General features: G+C 38.9%; 4 protein-coding genes across 4 annotated transcripts; all 4 read left to right on the forward strand.

Moving 5' to 3' along the window:
- Nucleotides 1–2,046: 2,046 nt before the first annotated feature.
- LOC121942881 lies at nt 2,047–4,067 on the forward strand. The gene is made up of 4 exons (XM_042486175.1): nt 2,047–2,091; nt 2,239–2,335; nt 2,638–2,894; nt 3,152–4,067. Exons 1-4 carry the CDS (start codon nt 2,047–2,049, stop codon nt 3,659–3,661), a joined length of 909 nt encoding a protein of 302 aa, XP_042342109.1. The 3' UTR covers nt 3,662–4,067.
- A 1,895-nt stretch (nt 4,068–5,962) lies between these two features.
- Nucleotides 5,963–10,315, forward strand: LOC121943139 (arrestin domain-containing protein 3-like). The gene is made up of 6 exons (XM_042486573.1): nt 5,963–6,289; nt 6,712–6,769; nt 6,870–7,017; nt 7,542–7,638; nt 7,895–8,151; nt 8,436–10,315. Exons 1-6 carry the CDS (start codon nt 6,040–6,042, stop codon nt 8,874–8,876), a joined length of 1,251 nt encoding a protein of 416 aa, XP_042342507.1. The 5' UTR covers nt 5,963–6,039; the 3' UTR covers nt 8,877–10,315.
- A 2,504-nt stretch (nt 10,316–12,819) lies between these two features.
- Nucleotides 12,820–16,083, forward strand: LOC121942882. The gene is made up of 4 exons (XM_042486176.1): nt 12,820–12,906; nt 13,504–13,600; nt 13,839–14,095; nt 15,367–16,083. Exons 1-4 carry the CDS (start codon nt 12,820–12,822, stop codon nt 15,529–15,531), a joined length of 606 nt encoding a protein of 201 aa, XP_042342110.1. The 3' UTR covers nt 15,532–16,083.
- Nucleotides 16,084–18,995: 2,912 nt separating this feature from the next.
- Nucleotides 18,996–23,395, forward strand: LOC121942883. Its single transcript, XM_042486177.1, has 6 exons — nt 18,996–19,063; nt 20,050–20,453; nt 20,590–20,746; nt 21,930–22,055; nt 22,435–22,525; nt 23,197–23,395. The coding sequence occupies exons 1-6, from the start codon at nt 19,012–19,014 to the stop codon at nt 23,393–23,395; spliced, it is 1,029 nt and encodes a 342-aa protein (XP_042342111.1). The 5' UTR covers nt 18,996–19,011.
- Nucleotides 23,396–24,018: the final 623 nt, after the last annotated feature.

The raw sequence follows: 24,018 nt of genomic DNA on the forward strand, positions 1-24,018 counted from the left end.
TTTCCCTCCCTCTGCCTTCCCTGTTGGACCTTATCCTGTACCCACAGATTCAGGCACTTCCGGATATCCCGCTCAACATGCAGACATGACAAGTGGCTTTAACTATCAGTGGCCACAACAGACCGCTCCGGTCGGGGTTTCAACTGCAGCTTCGTCCTTAGCGCAGCATCAAACACCGACTGCTCCACCTTTGTTTCAACAGGGAGATGCACCTCCTTCCTACACGTCCATTTTCTCACCTTCTCAGGAAACTTTTGGAACCACAGGGTCAGATGACAAAAGTTGAGCTTCAAAAAGGACACACTCTTGTCTAAAAAAATACCCTAATAATTCCTGAGGTGATTTGAGTTATTTATAATATTGTAAAGTATTTATTGTATACAAAATGTGGAACCACTTTCATTATTTCTACTACTTTTTAACACTTTTAACAGGCCTCACTACAGCTCAATCAAGGCAGTAGGCCTATCTATATATAAAAGTATGCTATGTAGTTTGTACACCACTACTCAAAATACCTGTGTCACCTGCGTAAGTTGCTCACCTCTACCTGCCTCGAGGCGTGCCTGTGCTCTAGCAGTCACATGACCTCCACCTACATCAGTATTTAATCTTTGGGTGGAGCTGAACAACATTCATGCGCCAAACCCAAGCGACAAATCTTCCGGTTTGTTTGGGCGATTACTCTTCGTTCCGTGCAGTAACCGCTGAAGGGAAAGTTGTGTCACTACATCCAAAATGTCTCCGATAAAGGATTTACAACTTGTCTATGAAGCACTGAACGAACAAGGAACTTTTTCTGCAGGAGATCCTATCGTCGGCACAGTCAGTTTTACTTTGACAGAAGACACAGAGGTGAAGGGGCTGCTCGTGAAAGCCAAGGGGGACGCGCGCGTGCACTGGACAGAGGGTACTGGAGATAGGAAAAGATCGTATCATGCGTCCAGGAGATACTTCAAAGTCAAAGAGTGCCTGATTCCAGAGACTGGTAGGGTTAATATGTGTTGGACTTTCACCTGAACACTTGACATCGTTAAAGGGGTTATCTGACAGGGTGGTTGCATAACGCACGTACACGAGCTCTAATCTAACTCGTAAATTACAGCTATATTGTGCCCATGTTACTTTTAATATGTGACCTGAGGATCTTTATACTTTCTGCTTTTCAAGTGACTGTTTTTATTTTAAAGTGTACTTTGCCCAAATGCATATTTCTTTAGATGTGATGTTAAAAAACATTTCTGAAAATCTGGTTATTTCTCATTTCTCATTTCCACACACACCGGAAACTCATAAAGAATGAATGTTGTTTAATTGTATATAGGCCTATATCATACATTTTGATCCCTATTTTATACATCTCCAAACACACTCTTAACTGCACTTACATAAATTTTGATAAACCTCCCATAACCAAATGAGTTTCAAAATCTCTTTGAACACACAACACAAACTACAACAGTCTCCCTGGCTCTGTTATTTGGGACACTAATCATTCCCAATTTTTATGCAGGCACTCAACTTCCCAAAGGAGTCCATCGCTTTAAGTTCAGGCTTCAAATCCCCCAGGGGTAAGTGGGAATTTGTAGTGTCTCGCATTAGTTCTGTGTAGTTGTTGTCTTAAACAAATATCTTGAGGACTCTTTTTGTCTTCCAGCAACCTGCCTGCATCCTTTAGGGGGATTCACGGATATATTTACTATGCGCTTGAGGCAAAGATACCAAGGAGCTGGCGGTGGCCTACTGGAGTGAAAAAAGAGCTCAAATTTGTTTCAAATTCTAATTCACACATTAACAGAGAAATGGTAAGTGGGATAATACAGTGATACACGTGATGAGTTTGATATACTTTTAACACTTTCCAAAGTCTGGCCTGGAGAAAACTCTAACTTAACAGTAGTGTACTCTGCTTGAATATAAAACAAAAGAAGCAGGCAAAAAGATCCTCTGTCATCTGAGATCATTTGATATGAAGTGGAATGAGTTGAGCAAACAGGAAAAAAAAAAAAAAAACCTAAACAGGTTTTGGAATAAACAGGATAAAGAATGGATTCTGCTCAAACAAGTAGAGCTGGGAGTGAGGACAGAAGTGTTTTGATACTATCACTCAAAAGAGAATCAAGACAGAGCTTACAGCATTTCTCAACCCTATCTTAGACATGGCAAGACGACAGTATTTTCTTCTGAATTTTACATTTCAGCTGTATGAGTTGGTGTTTGTATGGTTTTTTTTTCTAGTGTCCCCAGACTGGCTCAGTGGCTAAAGAGGTAGGGACCTTCTCCAAAGGAAAGGTACAAATGTCTGCTACCCTTAACACAAAGGTGTGCTCTCCAGGTAAAGTCACTCTGGTTTACAAGGAACACAACCACGATCATCTAAACATAAAACTGTTATGTATTTCCAGCTTTGTTTCATTACTAGGGCAACGTAAGTTGTTCAAATATTAACGTTAGCATGATTATCACATCTCACAACAAGTCTTGCAAGTTTTTCATATATAAACTATATACATGCTTTATTAAGTTTAAAAAGTACTTACATAGCGTATGTTTATGTGTAGCCTAATGTAAAATATTTTTTATTGTGTGGTGACATTCTTCCATAAAAATATCCCGTCTATTCATATGTTTTGATAGGTGATACTTTAAATGTCGTCGCCAAAATCCACAACTCCTCTTCCAAAAAAATGAGGCCCAAATTCAGTTTACAGCAGAGAGTAGTGTACCGTGCCAATACCCGTGCTAAACACACTGTCCAAAATCTGTGGAAAAAATCTGGGGAGACTGTAGCACTGGACAAAGAGGAAACTGTTTCCTGCCAAGTAAAAATTCCTGCTGATGTCATCTACACTGTCCATGACTGCGACATCATCTCAGTTGAACATTACTTCAAGGTATGTAATAATGTAATAGTGATGTTACAACAACTTAGAAATGAAGTAATTTTTGTTGGCAAGTAGCGGTCGAGTAGCTTATGTCACACTCTTTAACAATCAAAACAACATAACAGCACAACAACAGCTTATAAAACTACAGTGTAGAATGGTGTGTAAATATATAATAAAAAACGATGATTATGTTAATCAGAGTGCACATTCAGCTTAATTCATAGCTACAATGTCCACTTGCGAGATATGTTTGTGTTTTCCAGGTGTATTTGGACATCAGTTTTGCCTTTGACCCAGAGGTGGCGTTTCCACTGGTCATCGTTCCTCCTAGCTCTGCTACCTTTCAGCCTGGTAGAGTTGAGGGGCCTTATCCAGCAGGAGCTGCTGGGGCCCCAAGTTACAGCAACTTCCCTTCCCCTGCCTTCCCTGTGGGGCCTTACTCAGCTGGGGCTGCTGGGGCCCCAAATTACAGCAACTATCCTCCCCCTGCCTTCCCTGTTGGACCTTATCCTGCACCAGCAGGTTCAGGTGCTTATGGAAACCCAGCACTATATCCCACTCTGCCTGCAAACATGACAAGTGGCTATAATAATCCATGGCCACAACAGGCCGCTCCATACGGGTTTCCAACTGCAGCTTCATCTACAGCGCAGCATCAAACCCCGACTGCTCCACCTCTGTTTCAACAGGCAGATGCACCTCCATCTTACATGTCTATTTTCCCCCCTGCTCAGGACACCTTCAGTACAACAGGGTCAGATAAAAAAAGCTAAACTTCAAAAAGAACGCAGATAATCTTGACTTAAAAAATACAGACAGATCATGTTTCGTATGTACAGTGCAGTGTGTGTTTTGCTTTTGAACCAACATGACCTGTCTACAATGGTGAAAGACGGTTAAGTTGTTGCCAATACACCAACACCTGTATGGTGTTGAAAGCAATTAGAAACACTTGACATCATAGCAATCGATTTATTTAAATGTTGGAAGTGCCACAGAAAAATTTGTGAATTTTGACCCAACGGTAGGTTTTTCAGAGGGGTTAACCAATTAGCAGTGACCTTTATATAAATAAATGTCTTGTTGATTTTTACTTAATGTGTGTATATGTTTTGTTTGTTTTGGCAGTGTAAAAGTGTGTTTCCCGTGCCAATAAATCCATCATTTTTTTAAATCAAATCTACACCTATTCTTTCTAAATAAATGATGTGAAATTTAACTCACACCATTTAAAAAATGCCTTGTACTTAACACATTTTAAATAGTAGGCTATGGTCCTTATACATGAGATAATGGTAATTGTCATTAACTGTTTTTGCCAGATAATTAGATTAAATTGGGTAAACATGAGTAGTCTGTTGTGCATCATGCTGATGTGATATCTGGATTGTTTAATTTTTTTTAACTGCCTCACATGACACCATGTTGGAGGTTGTCTTGTAATCTCAGTCTTAGGGTGGACATTAGATTGCAATGTAACTTAAAAACTGAGACCTTACTTGACTTTCTTGGTTACAGATATAAGCCTGTGGACTGATTTATACAATGGTTGTGATGTTTATGCACACTGCCCAGTGCCTTCACTTGGCACTGAACACACTTGGCCTCATTATTCACACACGTATTTCCTTTGGTGTCTGCCAGCAGGTGAAAGCCAACTTCAGATTCAAACTAGTTTTGGAACAAACTTTGTCCACTTGGCGTTTTCACCTCATTGTATTTGTGTTTTTTCTGTGCTGTGTCTGCCATTTTTGTAGCTTTTCTCTTGGATGCATGCTTACAATCTGGCACCTAGGGGCCAGATGCATAAAAATCTGTGTAGATTCACGACTAAAACTGTGTGAACACACAAAGGCAAAAGTGTGCATCCGCATTTTTTTCATCAGATTTATAAAGACGTGTCTACGCCTGATTCTGTATTATTAATCTCAGTCATTGTGGTGCTGGGCGCATGAGCATGAGCCTTATTTCCACACCAACAGCTCACCATAAATAGGTATCTAAACACCCTTAAACATACATTTGTATATTGACACATGTGCACCTCCACCATTCAAATACAGATACACACTTCAGTGGGTCATAAGTGATGAATTAGAGGTGTTATTTTTGTATGAATCAATATGTTATTTTCAATCTCTCTGTGAAACATTCAGTTTAAACTATTTGTTAGAACTATTTAATTCTGTTTTCATTCCTAGCACTAGGCAAATAATTTTAACCACCCAATATCCTCCATTTTATCAAAGACATATTTGTATCTTTCTTTTGTCTTTATAGAAAATTATTTAATTTTCAACTGTAAAATGGCCTAATAATTGGTACATTGTGTATGCATATTCATGAGATACTGTTAGATAATCATCTTAAATTGTGTAAACCTAAATAATCTGTTGTGCATTATGCTGTTGTGATACCTGGATTGCTTAAATAAATGTTAATCTGCCAAACATGTAACATTTTGGGAGGTTTTCTTGTGGTCTCGTTTTACAGGGTGCACTGGACTTGACTTAATTGATGCACACAGATGAAGAAGAAGCAGGTTCCATTTGAAAGCAATTATTCCCTTTCTCTTCTGTAAGGTGCAGTTAAGTGGTTTCCCATCAACAACTTAATAAAGGTATAAACACAAATTAAATTATACTAGTCTCTTGATTCAGAAATCAATAAATATTTCTGAATATAAATCAGTACATTAGTACATCCCTATTCAATTAGATCGTAATAATATCAGAATTAAGTAGCAATATTAGATGTAGGTCTACAGCTACCCAAGCAAAGTAAACATGACTTAAACCACTCACTCAAGGCACTCAGAAACAATGGACAGTTAATCTGCTCAAAAGAGGTGGAGACAGTCTATGAACACGGGATAGTCAATGCATCCTACACAAGTAGCACACCTTTGCCTGCCTCAAAGCTATGATTTACTCCAGGCTCTCTGTTTTCTTTGGTCCCCTGTGCTCCCCGCCCCAACAGTTCACGTGACCTCGACTGACGGATTTCTTTAGAAAGAGGCAAACAACATTCACGAGCCAACCCACACCCACTTCCGGGAAGCGTCAGATGGCAATTTTCGTAACAATTCAGGCGATGACTCTGTGAGCCGCGTAGCAACAAGTGGGAGAAACATAGTTTATATACATCTAAAATGTCTCCGATAAAGGAGTTAAAAATCGTTTATGAATTTCTAAACGAGGATGGCAGTTTTTCAGAAGGAGATCCTATCGCAGGCACAGTCAGTTTTACTTTGACAGAAGACACAGAGGTGAAGGGGCTGCTCGTGAAAGCCAAGGGGGAGGCGCGCGTGCACTGGTCAGAGGGTACTGGAGAGAGAAGAAGATCGTATCATGCGTCCAGGAGATACTTCAAAGTCAAAGAGTACTTGATTCCAGAGACTGGTATGGCGAATAAATGTGTTGGACTTTATGTGCACGTGAGCACATAGATGTGGACATAATAGATGTTAGAGTAATGGACGTTAGTTTTACAGGATGGTTGCATAACACATGCACAGTAAAGCCTACTCCGAAAGTTTATAGCAATGTACACTTTGTCCAAATCCAATTTCTTTAGAGACACTGTTTAAAAAAATAAAAATCTGACAATAGTTTTTCCCTAGTTTTGAAAATGACAAATAAGTGCACTTTAAATACATCATGAACAAATTTTATTTATTTGTATGCCAGCCTATATAGTACATTTTGATCCATATTTTATCTCCAAACACCTTCTGAACTGCACTTTTACAAATGTTGTTTTGATAAAAGTAAATTGCCATTTGAGTCAGAGCATTAAGTGTAATGATCTCACTTATTTGCAGGCACTCAACTTCCCAAAGGAGTGCATCGCTTTAAGTTCAGGCTTCAAATCCCCCAGGGGTAAGTGGTAATCTTTAGCATCTAGCATTAGTTCTGTATTAATTCTGTATAGTTGTTTTCTTTCACAAATGAATGCATTTGTGGAATGGTTGTCTTACAGCAACATGCCATCATCGTTCAAGGGGATACATGGAAATATTCACTACTTGCTTGTAGCAAAGATGTCAAGGAGCTGGCGGTGGCCTGCTAAAGTACAACAAGAGCTTAAATTTGTTTCTAAGTCCATTTCCTACCCTGGCAAAGTAATGGTAAGTGGAATACTTTACACTGAAACCCTTAATGAATTGAATACACACTACACTTTCCAAATAAACTGAAATATTTGAAAGTCACGTGACTAAAGAGCCAGTTAGATCAAACTGAAAGAAAAGAATAAGAGTGATCGTGGGAAAGGCAGTCATAAAGAGTTAAGTGTGAAAACAAACTATGTACCTGAACATAGTCTAATGAAGTCTGCCATAGAGGAAATTCTAACACAACAGTTGTGCACTATGCGTAAATGTAACATGAAGGAGGCAGGCAGCAGGACCCTTTGTAACTGGAAATACCATACGATATTACATGGAATAAGTTGAGCAAACAGAATCATTCGGTTGTTTGGATAAACGGGATAAAGAATGGATTATGCCAAAAGGAGTCAAGAAAGGGCATACAGTTTTTCTCAATCCTATATTCAACCATTAAGATGACAGTATTTCCTTCTTGTATTTCAGCCATATGAGACATTGAATTAAAATGAAATAATGTTTGTGTGCATGAATTTTTTTTCTAGTGTCCCCAGTCTGGTTCAGTGGAAAAAGAGTTGGGGGTTTTCCATAAAGGAAAGGTCCAAATGTCTGCTACCCTGAACACTAAGTTCTGCTCTCCAGGTAAAGTCACAGGAACACAACCAAGTGTTGATGTGGACACAAAATGTTTGTAGCATTGTGTCATTACTCAGTCAACTTCCATTGTTCAGGTATTAATGTTAGCATGATTATCATATCTCAAAACAAGTTTAAGCTAGTTTCAGTATACGCACAGGCTTTAGTAAAACACATACATAGAGTCAGTAATGTGTGTTTAATTATTGTGTGGTAACATTCTTTCAACCCCCCCCCCCATGTTATTATCTATTTTTGATAGGTGACACTTTGTCTGCTGTTGCCAAAATCAGCAACAACTCCACCAAAAACATGAAGCCTAAATTCAGTATAGAGCAGAGAATTGCGTACCATGCCCAAGCTCGCTCCAAACACAGTGTCGAAAGTCTGTGGAAATCGGTTGGTGAGACTATCACGGGGAACTCAGAGGAAAATGTGTCCTGCCAAGTGCAAGTTCCTGCCAATATCATCTACACTGTTCAAAATTGTGACATCATCTCAGTTGAACATTACCTTAAGGTATGTAACAATGTAATTGTGATCTGACATCAACTCAGAAAGTAATTAGCAAATAATGAAGTATTTGTAGCACAGGCAGTTCTTGGCTCGTATCACACGCTTCAATGATCATAAACAATATAACAGTGTCTTATAAAATTACAGTATGAAGTGCTGTATAAATAGTGAATAACAATGATCAATCAGACTGCACCATCAAGGTAATTAACAGCTGCAATTATCATTTGCTTCAAACATCTTCGATGGTGACAGAGTTTACATTTGTACATGTTCATGTTCTCCAGGTGTATTTGGACATCAGTTTTGCCTTTGACCCAGAGGTGGTGTTTCCACTGGTCATCGTTCCTCCCGGCTTTGCTGCACTTCAGCCTGGGGAGGCTATGGGGCCTTATCCAGCTGGGGCTGCTGGGGCCCCAAGTTACAGCGACTTCCCTCCCCCTGCCTTCCCTGTTGGACCTTATCCTGCACCAGCAGGTTCAGGTGCTTATGGAAACCCAGCACTATATCCCACTCTGCCTGCAAACATGACAAGTGGCTATAATAATCCATGGCCACAACAGGCCGCTCCATACGGGTTTCCAACTGCAGCTTCATCTACAGCGCAGCATCAAACCCCGACTGCTCCACCTCTGTTTCAACAGGCAGATGCACCTCCATCTTACGCATCCATTTTCCCCCCTGCTCAGGACACCTTCAGTACAACAGGGTCAGATAAAAAAAGCTGAACTTTACAGAGAAGACAAATAACCATGACTTATACATGATACAGACAGATCATGTTTGGTACGTAAAGTTTGTGTTCTGATGTCAAACCAAAATAACTGCAGTGGTGAAAATAGACTGAGGGTTTTGCTAGCATATTATCCCAAGCTTAATCGCTTCATATTGTTGTTCTCTCACCTCCAGCTTCATGCATCCTGAACACACGATTCAATTTTTAACGCCTGTATGGTGTTGAAAGCAGCAACCAAACACTTGACATTATGTATAGCAAATGATTAATTTAAACAGTTTCAGTGGGCACATAAAAAACATTTCAAAAAATATTTTCTAAGACTGAAATTATGGATATGGAATACTAAACTGTTTAAGAGTAAATGTATTAAATAGTCTTTCAGATGAGAATTCCCCAAATTATGCAAAAGAACATTTTTGTTTACTAGTTTGCTTCTTTGAGCAAGCTTTAAGTCGTCTAAGTCTTTCAGTTTGAATAATCTACCCAGCCTGGCTACTCACTGCTCATTGCTGTAGGTATGCTGTGCTACAGGGTTAGCAACTAAACGAGTCCATTATTGCGCAACAGCCCCCTTGTTCTTTGACTCAGGGGTTTTCAGCTGTGCTACTGGGTTAGCTGCTGATGAGAGGCTGTCAGAGAGACTCTGAGTTGGAAGTAAACCTTGTGCACAATTGCACATGCACCATACAGAAGCAGGAATTTGTCTTCACTTTTGCTTGTGAATCCAGTTAACTCCATCCTCTTAATTAGCCCAAAACAGGTGCTGCTATGTTTGTTCTTGACTGTTTTGTTTGTCTTCTGACCTGTACATATGTACATTAGGTTACATATTTTATTAATTAATTTATTTTATGTATTTTATGTATATTTTATGCATTCTAGTATCCTTTTCATTTTGGCTACTGCTAGCAGTGCTAATTAGGCCCACTTAAGACCAAATGAGTGTCTGCAGTGTTAGCTTCCATCTGTATAGAGCCTTTGCTTAATATAACTCCATTCAATACGTCTCTGCTCTGCCATTTGTAAACTTGTATTGTTTTAATTCACATTTATTCTGCAAGTTTGGTTAGTTATAATAGTATATATTGTATTCATAGCCAGTCGTCATGGAATCAGTTGTAGGTTAAATAGCTTTAAATATCTTAACTGTTAATTGCTGCCTAGCTGTCAGCTGTTCCCTTCAGGGGATTATTCAATATTGGTGGCTGGCACCATTGTGGCCTCATGATTTCACCTTATGGAAGTGCTGTTCATAGCAGTGCATGCCATTCAGACTCACAATGACTGATTTAATGGTTTGTGTTATTATTATTATTATTATTATCATGTGTGTTATGGTTTTTATTCCTCTCTTATCAGAAAATGTATGTAAACAACAACAGTTACTCCGGTACACCCTGTCAGTAAATAAAGTTTTTTAACTGAAAATATTGTGGGACTACTTTGTGATTTAACCAGTCACTCGAGTGGTGGTTAGTTATTTTTCCATAAGTTTTTCAGAGGAGCCACAGTCAGCAAATCACTTTATTTTACAAAGCATACAGTTTTCAGTGGCTTCGGTGACTGCAATCATATCCACAAATGATTTATAACTGCACTGAATCTCAAACACAGAAGGATGTCAGATGTGCGATGAAGATTCCTCTTGACCTAATGCAAACAAACCAGAAATGTGACATCATCTCAGTGGAGTACCACTTAAAGGTGCGCATGAGCCCAAGCAACAGCGACAAGCAACATTATTTTATCCTGCATCCCCACACTCAGGCAGTTATGGATACCCAGGAGCCTAAAAGTATTCAGCACCACCACCTGTTTACCCATCCACTGGTGTGTGCTGGTCCCATTATCTGCTTTTGGCAAATCTGATGCAAAACACTAGAATGTATAGTTAATGACAAAATGAGTTTGTTAATTATGATGCAAAATACTAACACTTATATGGGCTATAAAAGCAATAGATTATTTATAAAAGCATTTAACAAAGTGACCAATTAAACATTTCTTAACATTTTCCAGTCTGTTGAGTTTAACAGGAGACAACTACTTCTGTCCATTTTATTGAACAATACTTTGCATATCTTATTTGTTATACTTATAAACTGCTGGTGTTTTCTCTGACTTGTTGATTTTAATAGGGTACCAAGTTTTTGTCAACCTACTACTACTACTACTTATTTACTTTTGTCCTTATAAATAAATGACTTAAAATTTCATTCATACCAGCAAAAAATCCAATTACATTAATAAATTAATTCATTCATGCATTGTCCGTAATCGCTTGTCCTCGTAAGGGTCGTGGGGGGCTGGAGCCTATCCCAGCTGTCATTGGGCGAGAGGTGGGGTACACCCTGGACAGGTCGCCAGACTTTCGCAGGGCTGACACATATAATCAGACAACAGTCACACTCACATGCCCCCCCTACGGCAATTTAGAGTCACCAATTAACCTGACATGCATGTCTTTGGACTTTGGGAGGAAGACCCCGGAGACTCCACATTAATAAATAATCATCTTAAATTGTGTAAAACCGAATAGCCTGTTGCACATTATGCTTTTGTAATATCTGAATTGTTTAAATAAATGTTGAATTGCCTCACATGAAACAATAGTGATGGTTCTCTCGCAGTCTCTGGGCAGAGCCACACCCAGCTGTAGGAGGCAGCTGACAGTTATCCTTCGTGCCGTGCAGCCACAAGTGGAAGAAACAGAGCACTGACAACACAGCTAAAATGTCTCCGATTAAGGACTTAAACCTCGTTTATGAATTTCTCAATGAAGAGGGCACTTTTTCTGAAGGAGATACCATCGCAGGCACAGTCAGCTTTACACTGACAGAAGACACAGAATTGAAAGGGCTTTTCGTGAAAGCCAAAGGGGACACGAACGTGAGCTGGACACGAGGCAGCGGAGATAACAAGAAATCATACAGCGCACACAGGAGATACTTCAAAGACAAAAAGTACCTGGTACCGGAGACTGGTATGGTGAATACATGTGTCGGAGTATGATTTACTTGCTCACTTGACCACTTGGACATAATGTTATTTTAGATAATGAGACATGTAGCCTGTTTTTAATAGGAGAAGCATAACAAAAGTTATTGCAAAAATCGAAATTACTACAGATTTAAAAAAATATATATATATCTGTATAATTTCACTTTTCACTTATACAGATACTGTATGTCCATGATTTATAGTTGCACAGGATAACTGTAATACAGACGCAATGTGCAGCATTTTTACTTTAATATATAGAAATATATAGTAAGTGAAAATTATAGCACGGCAGAACATTGCACAGGAATTTTACAACGATTAAATATAATGGTTATGTATGTATATATGCAAACATATTACTAATAAATAGTAAATATATATATAACCAGATTAAAAAACATAGTGAAAAGCAGTTAGCATGTTATAAGTGATGGCAGATGGAGACTGAGACAACACCAACATCAAAACTGTTTCCTTCAGTTTTTAAAACCACGACAACCACACCCCTGAAGTGCATCACAAATGAGTGTTATCTACTTGTATGTCATAGCTACATTATAGTCTGCAAGTTATGCTTCCTAGAACCATAAGAGTCTCAAAATCTCACTGACCCCATAGCACACAGTAAACCTACATGAATCAAGATCAGTAAATAGAGTCTTCTTCATTTGTAAAGTCTCTACAGAAAGTGTTAATCATCTCACATCTTTTGCAGGAACTCAACTTTCCGAAGGAATCCATCGCTTTAAATTCAGGCTTCAAATCCCACAGGGGTGAGTAGCAATTTCTAGCATCTAACATTTTATCCTATGTTGCCATCTTTTGATTTTATAAATAACTGCATATTTGGACTGGTTATATTTTACAGGGATATGCCATCATCCTTCAAGGGGATTCATGGAAGAACTGTCTATGTGCTTGAAGCAAAGATGTCCAGGAGCTGGCGGTGGCCTACCAAAGTACAACAGGAGTTCAGATTTGTTTCAAAGTCCCTTTCACACATTGGGCAGGTCATGGTATGTGGGTTACTACAATAAAAACATGTTATGAATTTCATACATTTTAATGAAAAATATTTTGGATAACAAGATACTAGACTTAAGCGTCAGGTGGCTTAAATTGAAATAAAAATTAAAGGGTTTAGCGGAAAGGCAGCAATAAAGAGTTAAGTGTGAAAACAATTTTATACAGAATGTGTCTGAACAATGATTAGTGAAGTCTGGCATGGAGAAATTTCAAACATAACGGCGATTTACTATACTTAAATAGTCTGTAAAATGGAGGAGGCAGGCAAAAGGATCTTCTGTAATCTGAGATATTATATTATGAAAATTGCAACATGTTGAGAAACAGAAGAAACCACAAACCAGTTGTTTGAATAAACAGGAAATGGATTGGGTTCCGCTAAAAGGAGTGGCGCTGGGAGTGAGGAGAGTGGTGCGGTGTATTGATTCCTTTGATTGTATGGCCCATTAGAGAAGACAGAGAGCATACAGTGCTGCTCATCATCATCTTAAAGCTAGCAAGATGCCAGTATTTCTTCTGAAGTTTGAATTTCAGCTGTATGAGGCACTGAGTTGATATGAAATGTTTGTTTTTATGATCTGTTCTAGTGTCCCCAGTCTGGTTCAGTGGAAAAAGAGATGGGGGTTTTCTCCAAAGGACAAGTTCAAATGTCTGCTACTGTTAACACAAAGGTGTGCTCTCCAGGTAAAGTCAGTCTTACAAGGAACACAACCAAGTGTCGATGTAAGACATAAAATACTATGTATTGTCAGTATATACTAGATACTGTACAGCTTTGTAGATTGTATATATGCATATGCTTTATTGACAAGTTTGCAAAACCTTCTTACTGTGAATATGTGTTAAATATATCTTTGTGTGTGGTGACATTTTTCCAGAAAAAAAGGGTGCATATTAAGATGTTATGATTTGTTTTTGATAGGTGACACTTTATCTGTTGTTGCCAAAATCTGCAACTCCTCTTCCAAAAAAATGAAGCCCAAATTCAGTTTACAGCAGAAAACAGTGTACCGTGCCAGTGGTTCCACTAACCCCAGTGAAAAAAGTCTTTGCAAAATGGTTGGGGAGACTATCGCCGTGAATTCAGAGGAAACTGTGTCCTGCCAACTGGAGATTCCTGATGATGTCACCCACAGTCTCCATAATTGTGAATTAATCTCAGTTGAACATTTCCTCAAGGTAAGTAGCAATGAAATAGTGATGTTACATCAACTCAGTAAGATTTTTGTTTGCAACTATTGGCATTTAAGAAGTTGTAACAGATGATTCTTTTGATAGATCACATGCTTCAATGATCATGAACAACATAACAGCACCAAAGCTTATAAAACTAAAGTATAACATGATGTATACACATATAATACCAGAAATAATCATGTTTATCAGACTGCATGGTTACAGAAAGCAACACTGAGTAGCTTTTCCACCTAAAGATAGCAGCTTTGAAGTCGATCTAATAGTAACTAACTTACATTTGGGACAATGGTCTCTTTTACATTCCCACACAGCACCCTGGGAACCTGCTTTCAGCAGTATATAACTTGGCCACAGAGCTGTGGTTTTCTTGCGAAGTGTGTGTGGTTCAACAGTACTTCTTCAAACACCAGCTGCCAGCTAAAAAGAAACCAGTTCGCTCTTTTTGCTATCTCTGTACATGTCGATTTACAAGTAAGCCTTGTTAGTTTAAAACCTTACAAACCTATCTCAGCTAGCATGTAATAAATTACCCTCCTCAATTTGGCCATTAAGCCACAGCTTATAAACACAATGGCAACAGTTAATTTAAATACACCCCTACTCCACATGCAAACAGGGCTGTAGATGCTAGAACATGCTAGTTATATTTGCTTAAAATCTAGCAATATTCCTGTACCTTGCCAGTCGACATCGCTCTTTGGCCTCTCACAAATGCAAGTTGCCTATTAAGGGGAAGGCATACCAGCACTATGTGTATTTTATAATAGTGGTGTTGCCCTTCAGTGGGCGCCAAAGTGCACCGAAGAAACTTGCTACATGATGTGGTTTTAGTAGTTCCATAAATGGCAGTTTGTTTTAAATCCTCTCTGTGTCCAGGTCTGCTGTTTAAGGTTATATATTTTCCTGATTAGTTGCACACATGCTTCACTATCCTTCCTTCCCTAGTGTAGTCTGTTTGTTCCCTTCTCTCACTACCAGTTCATCTTTCCTCCTTCAGTGAGTGTTCCAACCTTAAGTCCTTTTTTAATAGTGTTTATCAGACTATTCTTTTATTTCTTGACTGAGACCTTGCCTTAAGTTTTTAGATACTTTTGCCTGTGTTTGGACTGCTTTTCTGTCTGACGAACCTTTCCTGTAAGTAAAGACTTTTTATTCAAAACACTCTTGTATTAAGTCCTTTGACTAATGGTACCAGTGTCTTTGACACTCTGATGAAGACAGATTTTACTTCTTCATTTGTTTGTGTTTCCCAGGTGTATTTGGACATCAGTTTTGCTACTGACCCAGAGGTGGTGTTCCCACTGGTCATCGTTCCTCCTAGCTTTGTCCCCCCTCAGCCTGGGGAGGCTGTGGGGCCTTACTGTGCTGCAGGGGCCCCAATTAACAATGACTTCCCTCCCCCTGCCTTCCCTATGTGACCTTATCCTGTGTCCTCAGGTTTAGGCGCTTATGCTGTAGCATAAGGTGGTTACGATGAGCACCAATGCATGCTATTATGACAATGCCAGTAACTAGTTAGTACTTCTCACTCAGCTTACAGACACGCTCAGCATGTCAGAGTGTTGTACCGTCTATATTCACGCGTCTGTGCTCATTAATACCCAGCACTAGATCCAACTCAATACGCAAACATAAGACGGATAAATAGAGTTCTGTATTAATCCTGGTGGGAAATTTTACTGTTGTAGCAGTATTGAAGAAAAGATAAAAGCAACATAATATAGCCTACAACACTTAGCAACAATTATTATGGACCCATAACATGAATAACAAGTTTTACTGTACATAAAAAATGGCTGTGATAACCTGTGGCCACATCAGGCTGCTTCATATGCTTTTCCACTGCAGCTTTGTGCAGCTTTAAACCCAGATACTGCTCCATCTCTGCTTCAACAATAGTATTTGTAAAACATTTGGTGTTACAAATGTGTAACTGTGCTCTATATTTGTACTACTGTTTAACATTTTTACAGTTATGCTCTGGATAAAAATGACCTGTCTTATTAATTTCACTGTAAGTGAGAACATTTTCAGGTTTTATTAAACTTTTTTTTCATTTGGTTCCTTGCTTTTATTGCAGATGTTTATTTAATAATTGCAATGCCCTTTAACTGAACTATTTTTTTTCTATAAGCAAGCTTTAAGTTGCTCAAGGTGCAAACCAAAGGGTATGGTTGTCAGTTGTTCTTAAATGTTTTACAGAGAGCAAGTTACTTAAAGCATTGCATGCAAAAAGGGAACTGTGTTTAATATTACTGAAATAAAACTAAATTATGTTAGAAAATACAGTTTGCATAATGCTACGTCCACTGAATGTTTATTTTGATCAAAGCCTTTCACATGCTTTGTGTTGCATCATGATACTGAAAAACATCATGTGACCATGCAGGCCCCAAAAGCTGTCCCATTCCTCACAGTAACGATTGGACAATCCTATTCAGCTCAGAACACTGTTTTCTTCTTATAACAGATTTATGCTCTTTAAATCTAATTGGTAGTCCATGGAGTTGTGGCACAGGTTGTCAACACATTTTCTTGCCTGCATACCACAGGGATAAACAGAGTAATAAAAGACAGTAAAAGAAAACAGTAAACAAATGAGAGTAGAAGTAGCAATGGGAATGAGTGGAAGCATTCAAAGCAAGTTACTCTTAACATTTAAGGGACTGATTAAATCACTGAAGCATAACAGAACATGTCTACGGAAATCCACACTTGGGTAGTTACGCATGCCCTAAGGCACACATGTCCAAACTCTGGCCTAGGGGGCAATCATGGCACCTCGGACAGATTTGAAACGACCCTCAGCTTGTTGTTCAAAATGTCCTACATGTGGCTCCGCACATTATTGGCCAATAAAGCCAGATCATTTTAAAATTTTTCCTCAGGATGGCAGGATAATCGCGCTGTTAGTCGATGTCTATCCGGTAGGAACCACGCAGGCAGAACTAATGTGTTTTCATCAACAACACACAGACAACGCACAAGCAAACGAATGGTAACCTAACAGCATATATTTTCTGCTAGGTAGCAGCCATGGCCACAGCAGAGTAGGGGTATTTAAGCAATATGCCGAAGATAATCACAGCTGTGATTAAATAGAGTAGAGTACAACAGCGCTCCCTCTCTGTGATATTGCTTTTATACAGCGGCTCAACAAGTGTCATTTAGTAGTAAACAGTAATACGACAACAGATTATGATTTGTTTACTCAGTTAATTATTTTTTGGCTCCGCCGACACAAATACTTCCGCTCCCGCTTAAAGTGACAGCTGTTGCCTAGCAACACAAAACTTTTTCCTGCAAATTAGCTTGGAACTCAGTTAGGTCTACATGTTATGCGCAGGGCAGCTGCGTAGTATCATGTACATTTATCTGTGTGTTTCCAGTGAAACAGAGTCATTTAACTGTAGTAGACTGTTGTATGTGTGTTTCTCTTGACTTACTGCAGTGTCCGCCTTTCGAACTCGCGCTGACAGACACTTCCTGAGGAAATTGTGGCCCCTGTCGCCAGTGAACGGAGAGGGCAGGTGAGGGAGGTCTTGCCAGGCCAGTGTCTGTCTAACATCCCGTGTCCATTTTGAAAGGCTCATCATCTCCGCGCCACACTTTTACAACTTAATTGTGCAGTCTTGAAGCACCGCGCGCCGTTAGCCAGCTAGCTATACTGCGGCAGCTAAGCTAGAAACAATAGTGAGGGTAAGGGCCGCTCCACAGGTCCACAGAAAAGCCTTCTCAGCGGCTTGTTTAAGTACACCGCCAACACCAATGTAACCGAGCGTACTGGTTTCGCCTAACTGGATAACTAATAAAACAATAAACGGGACGAAAGAACCTGTAGCAGCCCCATCTGCAACTGCTGCCATTTTGTTTCACTTAACCAAAACTCCCGCACAACAAGCCCCGAAAAGAGTGGAAGTTTTCCCCATTACTTTTTTCCTGCCATACGGCAACTCCAGAGGGACACACTATAGGCCTCCAGAGCGTTAACGTAGGCCCAATTAACGGTTAAGAACAACCGTAAAGCGGAGTGATACATAAAGAGTTAGAAGTCTCAGTGCTATTGTACTGTAAATCAGCACTCTGGAATACCACTCCACCAATTGCTTGATGGGAACTAACTGTTGGTTAAACGAAAATACAAATACACTTTAGTAGGCTTATCACAACTTAATGTTTTTATGATAGTGTTTTTGAGAATCAATAAAGTTTAAACTGCTGACTTCCAGACAGCAGGCATATGTTGTCAGTCATATGACTGCCATTCCACCATAAGACACAATAGGCTAGGCCTTGCATGTTACAGGGGCTGCAATAAATGCAGATCCTGCTGTTCTGGTTGCAGTAAAAACAAGATAAACTTTTTTTACTCAAATTTTTATAAATATGGTGGAGTGGGCTTTAAGCCAGTTTTTCTTAAAATTAAATTAAAATGGGCTTCCACAATACATCACCTTCCTTGTAGTATTGAAATATGTCTTGATATATTGAATCGTAACCTGTGTGGTCTAATGTATCATATCGCTAGATTTTTGCCAATAAAGAGCCCTACAGCAAAAAAAAGTCTTCAGTTGGCAGCGAATTCTTCTTCACTGAAAGGTGAAACTGTTGTGTTTGTCTCATTTGTATTTTTTTAAGTAACCCGCATGATGCTCGAAGCAGCTGACCCCTAAAATATTTTCATTTTATCTTATCCAGACCCCATTCAAAAAGTTTGGACATGCCTGCCCTTAAGAGTTATGGGGAGGAATGTATGGGTCCTCCATTCATCTATCCAGCTCAGTGATGGATGCAAAGAGGGAGGTTGCAAGAAGTTTTGTTCCCACCCACTTGCACTTGCCTCTGTTGCTGAATAGATGTTTTGTCACAGGAGACTGTCTGTGCCTGTCATCGCCATCATGGGAATAAGACTGCCGTGTGTTTATTTTCTTGTCTTCGTCATTTTACAAGGTAAAAAAGTTATATTTGTTTGAGTTAGTGAGCAGACATAACTGCACTTTGTCACGCAGTCGATCGTTTGATTTCCAAATGGCTCAAATTGAGAACACGGTGATTTAAAGGCAAAGAAAACGGATACCAACGTTAACTTTTTCCACGTTTTCTGCGTTAGCTGTAACTTAACAAATTGTTGCGATAGACAGCTATTCTTCGTATCTCAAAGTTAGTGCAAAGACACTTTCCAAGTCTAAGCTAGCGTTAGGTAACTAGCGTTACACTGTTGACGCTAATTTAAGTTAAATAACACATTTAACTCGTTTTACCTAACTTTAACTTATGTCCCCTTAATTGTTTAACCAAAATAGTGTAGTTAGCTAACGTTATCTGCTGAAAGCGGAGTTTACGCTAACGTTACATAAACAGCGTAAATTACGTTGAGAAAAATGTGTTAAGAGATAGAAAAAAGGCGTCTTTTTCTGTGTCAGTTGTATGCCGAATAGAGCTAAGTATTACAAGACACCAACTTTTTAAACCATTGAGATAATATTTTGAAACACATGTTTGCCAGGAACAATTAAATATTAAATTGCCATCTCTTTAATGGGATTTGGGTTTACATGCTCTTCTTTTGGGATGATTTTCTCATTGCCTTTAGTTCACACTCGTTTAGTATTTGACAGCTGGCATTTTACATAGCCTACTTGATAAATTACCTCCGTGTTTTTTTGCCAGTCAACATCCCTAAGGTGACTTCCCTGGTTTGCAGAATATAACATCACATACATTTTGCCAAATGATAATATACATTAAACTCTGATCTTCTGACTTGCATGATTTTCTTCCCCCAAATTTACAAAAAAATTACAAAATAGTAATTGAAATAATTTTACAACTTTTGACTTAGCTCCCTCCCCAAATAACAGCAAATAATATATATATTTATGATTAAGAGTTAAAACTCAAGCTTGGACTATGCCTTTTTTCTGTCTCCATCACAGAGGTGCCTGGCATTAAGATTCAGAACAAGCTGCTGGGTAAATGTCTGCAGGCACAGGAAGGAACTACAGGAGGAAGAGTATCTCTGGGTGAATGCAGACCATATTCAGCTTTCCAAGAATGGCATTGGCTATCACACAGCCAGGCTCTGAGAAATCACCATACTGGGGAGTGTTTAACTGCACCAGGAGAGCAGTATGAAGGTGTCCACCTGCAGCCCTGCCTCTTTCGAGCTGAAAGTGATGAGACTGATGCTGAAGTGGCAGTGGTAAATATGGGCAGAGATACAGGCAGCCAGGTATGGTCCTGTTCCAAGAGAGGTCACCTGACTTTAGTAGGGAGGGGTCTGCACCTGAGTGCCACTCAAGAATCCACTTTGATCTTCCTTTCAAGGGAACATAAGCAGGTAAGAATATTTTAGAAAGGGAACAGGAAAGGTCCTTAATCAATTAAGTTCAAAACTATCTAAACATGAGGGAGGAAATGAATTTTGTAGACCTAGTAAGAGTTAGTCTATACCTTATCTTGTGTTTCTTTGCAAGCCTGGCAGCAGGTGGCGGACACTTGACAACCAGACACTGTGCAATGGGAGAGACAACAAACACAACCACCACCAACCTCACCACAATCTGGGGAAGTCGTTGGAACGTGGAATTTTTCCAAGTGCCATCTCTAATACACACAAACAGTCTGTACCACGTAAGGACCTAAAAGTACCTCACAAGCAGTAGTTAATGCTGTCTTCCTACAGTGTGTCTTATTAAAGAAAAATACACTTCCTTAAAAAGGCAGACAGTGACTTTGCCAGTTTAACGCCCCACAAATTTACAAATTTACAAATTTACTGGCAATTCCATATGTAAATACCTGACATCACTGCTGGCCATTTTTCAGTCATATCATGAGTTTTGAGATAATATGCTGACATTCCAGACAGCTAGTGGTGTCAGGTCATGCCACTGCAATATAAATGTTTATTTGCAGAAAATGCATCATGTTATTCTTTATTATTTATTCTAATATTACTGTAGATTATTTGGAGAGAAAAAAAAGTAGATTATTGCTTTATAGTACTGCCTTTTGCAAGCACTTGCCATTTTCGAAACTCTTCTGGGTGGTAGTCATGGAACAGGCCCATGGATCTAAACATTGACATAAAAAAAAAACATTACTTTGACAAGCTATGGTGTCAGAAAATCAAACTAAGAACATGATCAAGTGAGCATTGCCATCATAAAACAAATAAATTAGGTCATCTCTCTTTCATTGAAAAGGTTGCTATTCAGCAGCTGATCTTTTTTGAGTGCACTGATAAGAAGCTTTTACAGGATGTCACTCTTCCCATTCATTGTAATGGTTAACCTTGGTCAGCCACATTTCAGAGCCTTTATAATATGAATTTTGGACAATGATTGGGATTAAAATTAAATGTGTGCAAAGTATAGCCTGAGGGCTGAAACATGTAAAAGTAGGGAAAAAACCACATATTGTTAGCTCATTAGGATAGTTTTTGTGTTTCAAAAGTCCATAAGCTATATTTAATATTTGCTGGATCTTGATGTATTCTGCTGTGGGCTGCAGATTGTATTACAACATGCCTGCTTTTAGCCTGGTGATCCAATTTAGTCAAGTGCAGTTTCTAATCAATATTTTCCACATCCTGGAATGCAGCCAGCTACTCCATGAAACAGCATCATCACAATACTGATTCATGTTGTCTTTACACGGGGCTGGGCCTGCATGAAGTGATTTCTGTCTCACTGCTAGAGATGGACAAAAACAACTATTGTTTCCTTTATCAAAAGAGAGAAGAAATTAAACCTATGATCAGTTTTGGTCATAGTTCAGTTGTTGTTAACATGTTTCTTTTTTTCTCCCACAGCCTTCCCAGTTGAAGGTATAATGACCATCAATGTCACAGAAACATACACTGGAATGGATGGGCCTCTTTCCTTCCTGAACACCACCTCTGCAGACCCCACCATGGTTTTCTTCAGTATGGACTATGGTATGTTTGGTCAACTATCATCGCATTGAATGTATCCTTTATACGTCCAGTTTTATCAGTGGAAGTGTTTGACACCACAATACTTCATGTAGACTAACATCGATGCAGTGCGCAAATCTCCCTTATTCAGTATAGATGTAGTTAGTTTTCCACCACTAGGTGGAGATGGATGATTGTAAAACTGAGCAAAGTTTATGGTGGGTGTGTTGCAATGTTTGCAAAGGAGTTTCAGTGGGCTTTTATTTTCAGCTTCAGAGTCTGACAGAAATACAAATGCTTGAACAAGAATTGTAACTTAGAAAGAGGTAAATATGAGTTCAAATGCGGGTTGTCTAAAAAGAATCATGTGTTGCTTGTGTGTGTGTGCATGTGTATAAAGGGATGGGCTGGAAGATAACCATGCTTGTGCTGAGCTCTTTGGCCCTGGTCCTGGGGACTGTGATTCTTATTCTCCAAGTGTACTCCAATAGGTTAGTGATACACACACACACACACACACATACACACAAAATACACTACAGTACATATTTTGTTTATTTGGATTTACTATGGAAAAGATAAGTGGATTAATCAAGCAGGTGACCAACATAACATAAATATATTTGCATTTTGCTCATAAAATAATCATTTATATGTTAAAATACACGAAATTTTATTAGTAACAGCTTCTGTAAAACTAGTATTTGCTATTTCTGTCTGTTTGTCATTGTAAATTAGTGACATTGAGATTTTTGTCTGAAAAAAAGCAATCTTAAGACATCACTTTAGTCTCTGATAATGTAAGATGGGCATTTGACAACATTTTGCATTTCAGAGTAGTTCATTAATTTAAACACAAGAATGTGAATTAAAGCAGACAGTGGACAAGTGCATACTGAAAAGACAACAAGTCTACCTAACCTGATTTGTATACGTTGGAGACCCACATCCATTAACCACAGCCAATAGAAATCTGTTTAAATCAACAACAACAACAACAAGTTATTTAACCTTCATTAAAAAAAAAAAAAAAAAAAAAAAGCTGGATGAAGAGACAGTGCGATGTCACCAAACCATATTAGAGGAGAAGACTTCAAAAAGCTATGGTACAAAACAAAATGTAGTAACTTTTCCACCCACTTTTTCTCTCTTGCTTTGTCAGAAGGAAGAAGGTGGTGTGTGTGCTGAAGTCGTACACACCGAGGCCAGAGGTGAGTGTTCCTGGGTCCCCGGTGCCCAGCGAAAGGGCCCCGCTGACAGAGCATGCCATGCGCCTCCCACACTCCTCCCCAACTTTACAGCGAGGAGAAATCCTCATTCAGTGGAAAGATGGCACTGTTACTCCACTGTACGAGGCCTGAAGGTTGTACTGTTAAAGTATGTTTGGACATGGGTGTGTTTGTGCAAACACACATGGTTTCCTGTGCTGAGCTATGCATGTACGTTATCTTCTGAATATCTTCTGAAAGGGAGAAAAAAAAAAAGAAAAACAGAAGCGAAATAAGGTGAAGTTTCTGTTGTCTGTTTCAGGCAGTTGGTGCCAAAATGACATTAAGCAAACTGTTGGTGTACTGAATTGTGAGTTCATGGATCAATAACGGAGTAAGTTTTCAAAAAAATATTGAGTCCAGTTGACTTCTGGTATTTGAGGTTTTGGGTTGGCTTGATAGATGAAAGGACTGTAAAATGAATGTTTAAGTATTCAGCCATTGTTTGTAGGCTTACTTTAAGTACAATTCAAGGGCTTAACAAAGTAACCAATGGCTTAGGACTTCAGTTGAATAAAAGACTTACCTTAGTTTGCCTAGGCCTAAACTATATGGAGATATGATTATCTTATCCCAGTTTGATGTCAGACATTGTTTTGTTTTGCTCAGGTGTCCCTTTACATATTTTGATTTTGAAGAACTTAAAAGGTCGGCAGTTTTTTGACACAGTGTTTATCTGTCATTTAACATTGTGCCTAATAATATATCCAGACACA

This window comes from Plectropomus leopardus, chromosome 5 (genome assembly GCF_008729295.1).
Source record: "Plectropomus leopardus isolate mb chromosome 5, YSFRI_Pleo_2.0, whole genome shotgun sequence".
NCBI classification, from domain to species: Eukaryota; Metazoa; Chordata; class Actinopteri; order Perciformes; family Serranidae; genus Plectropomus; species Plectropomus leopardus.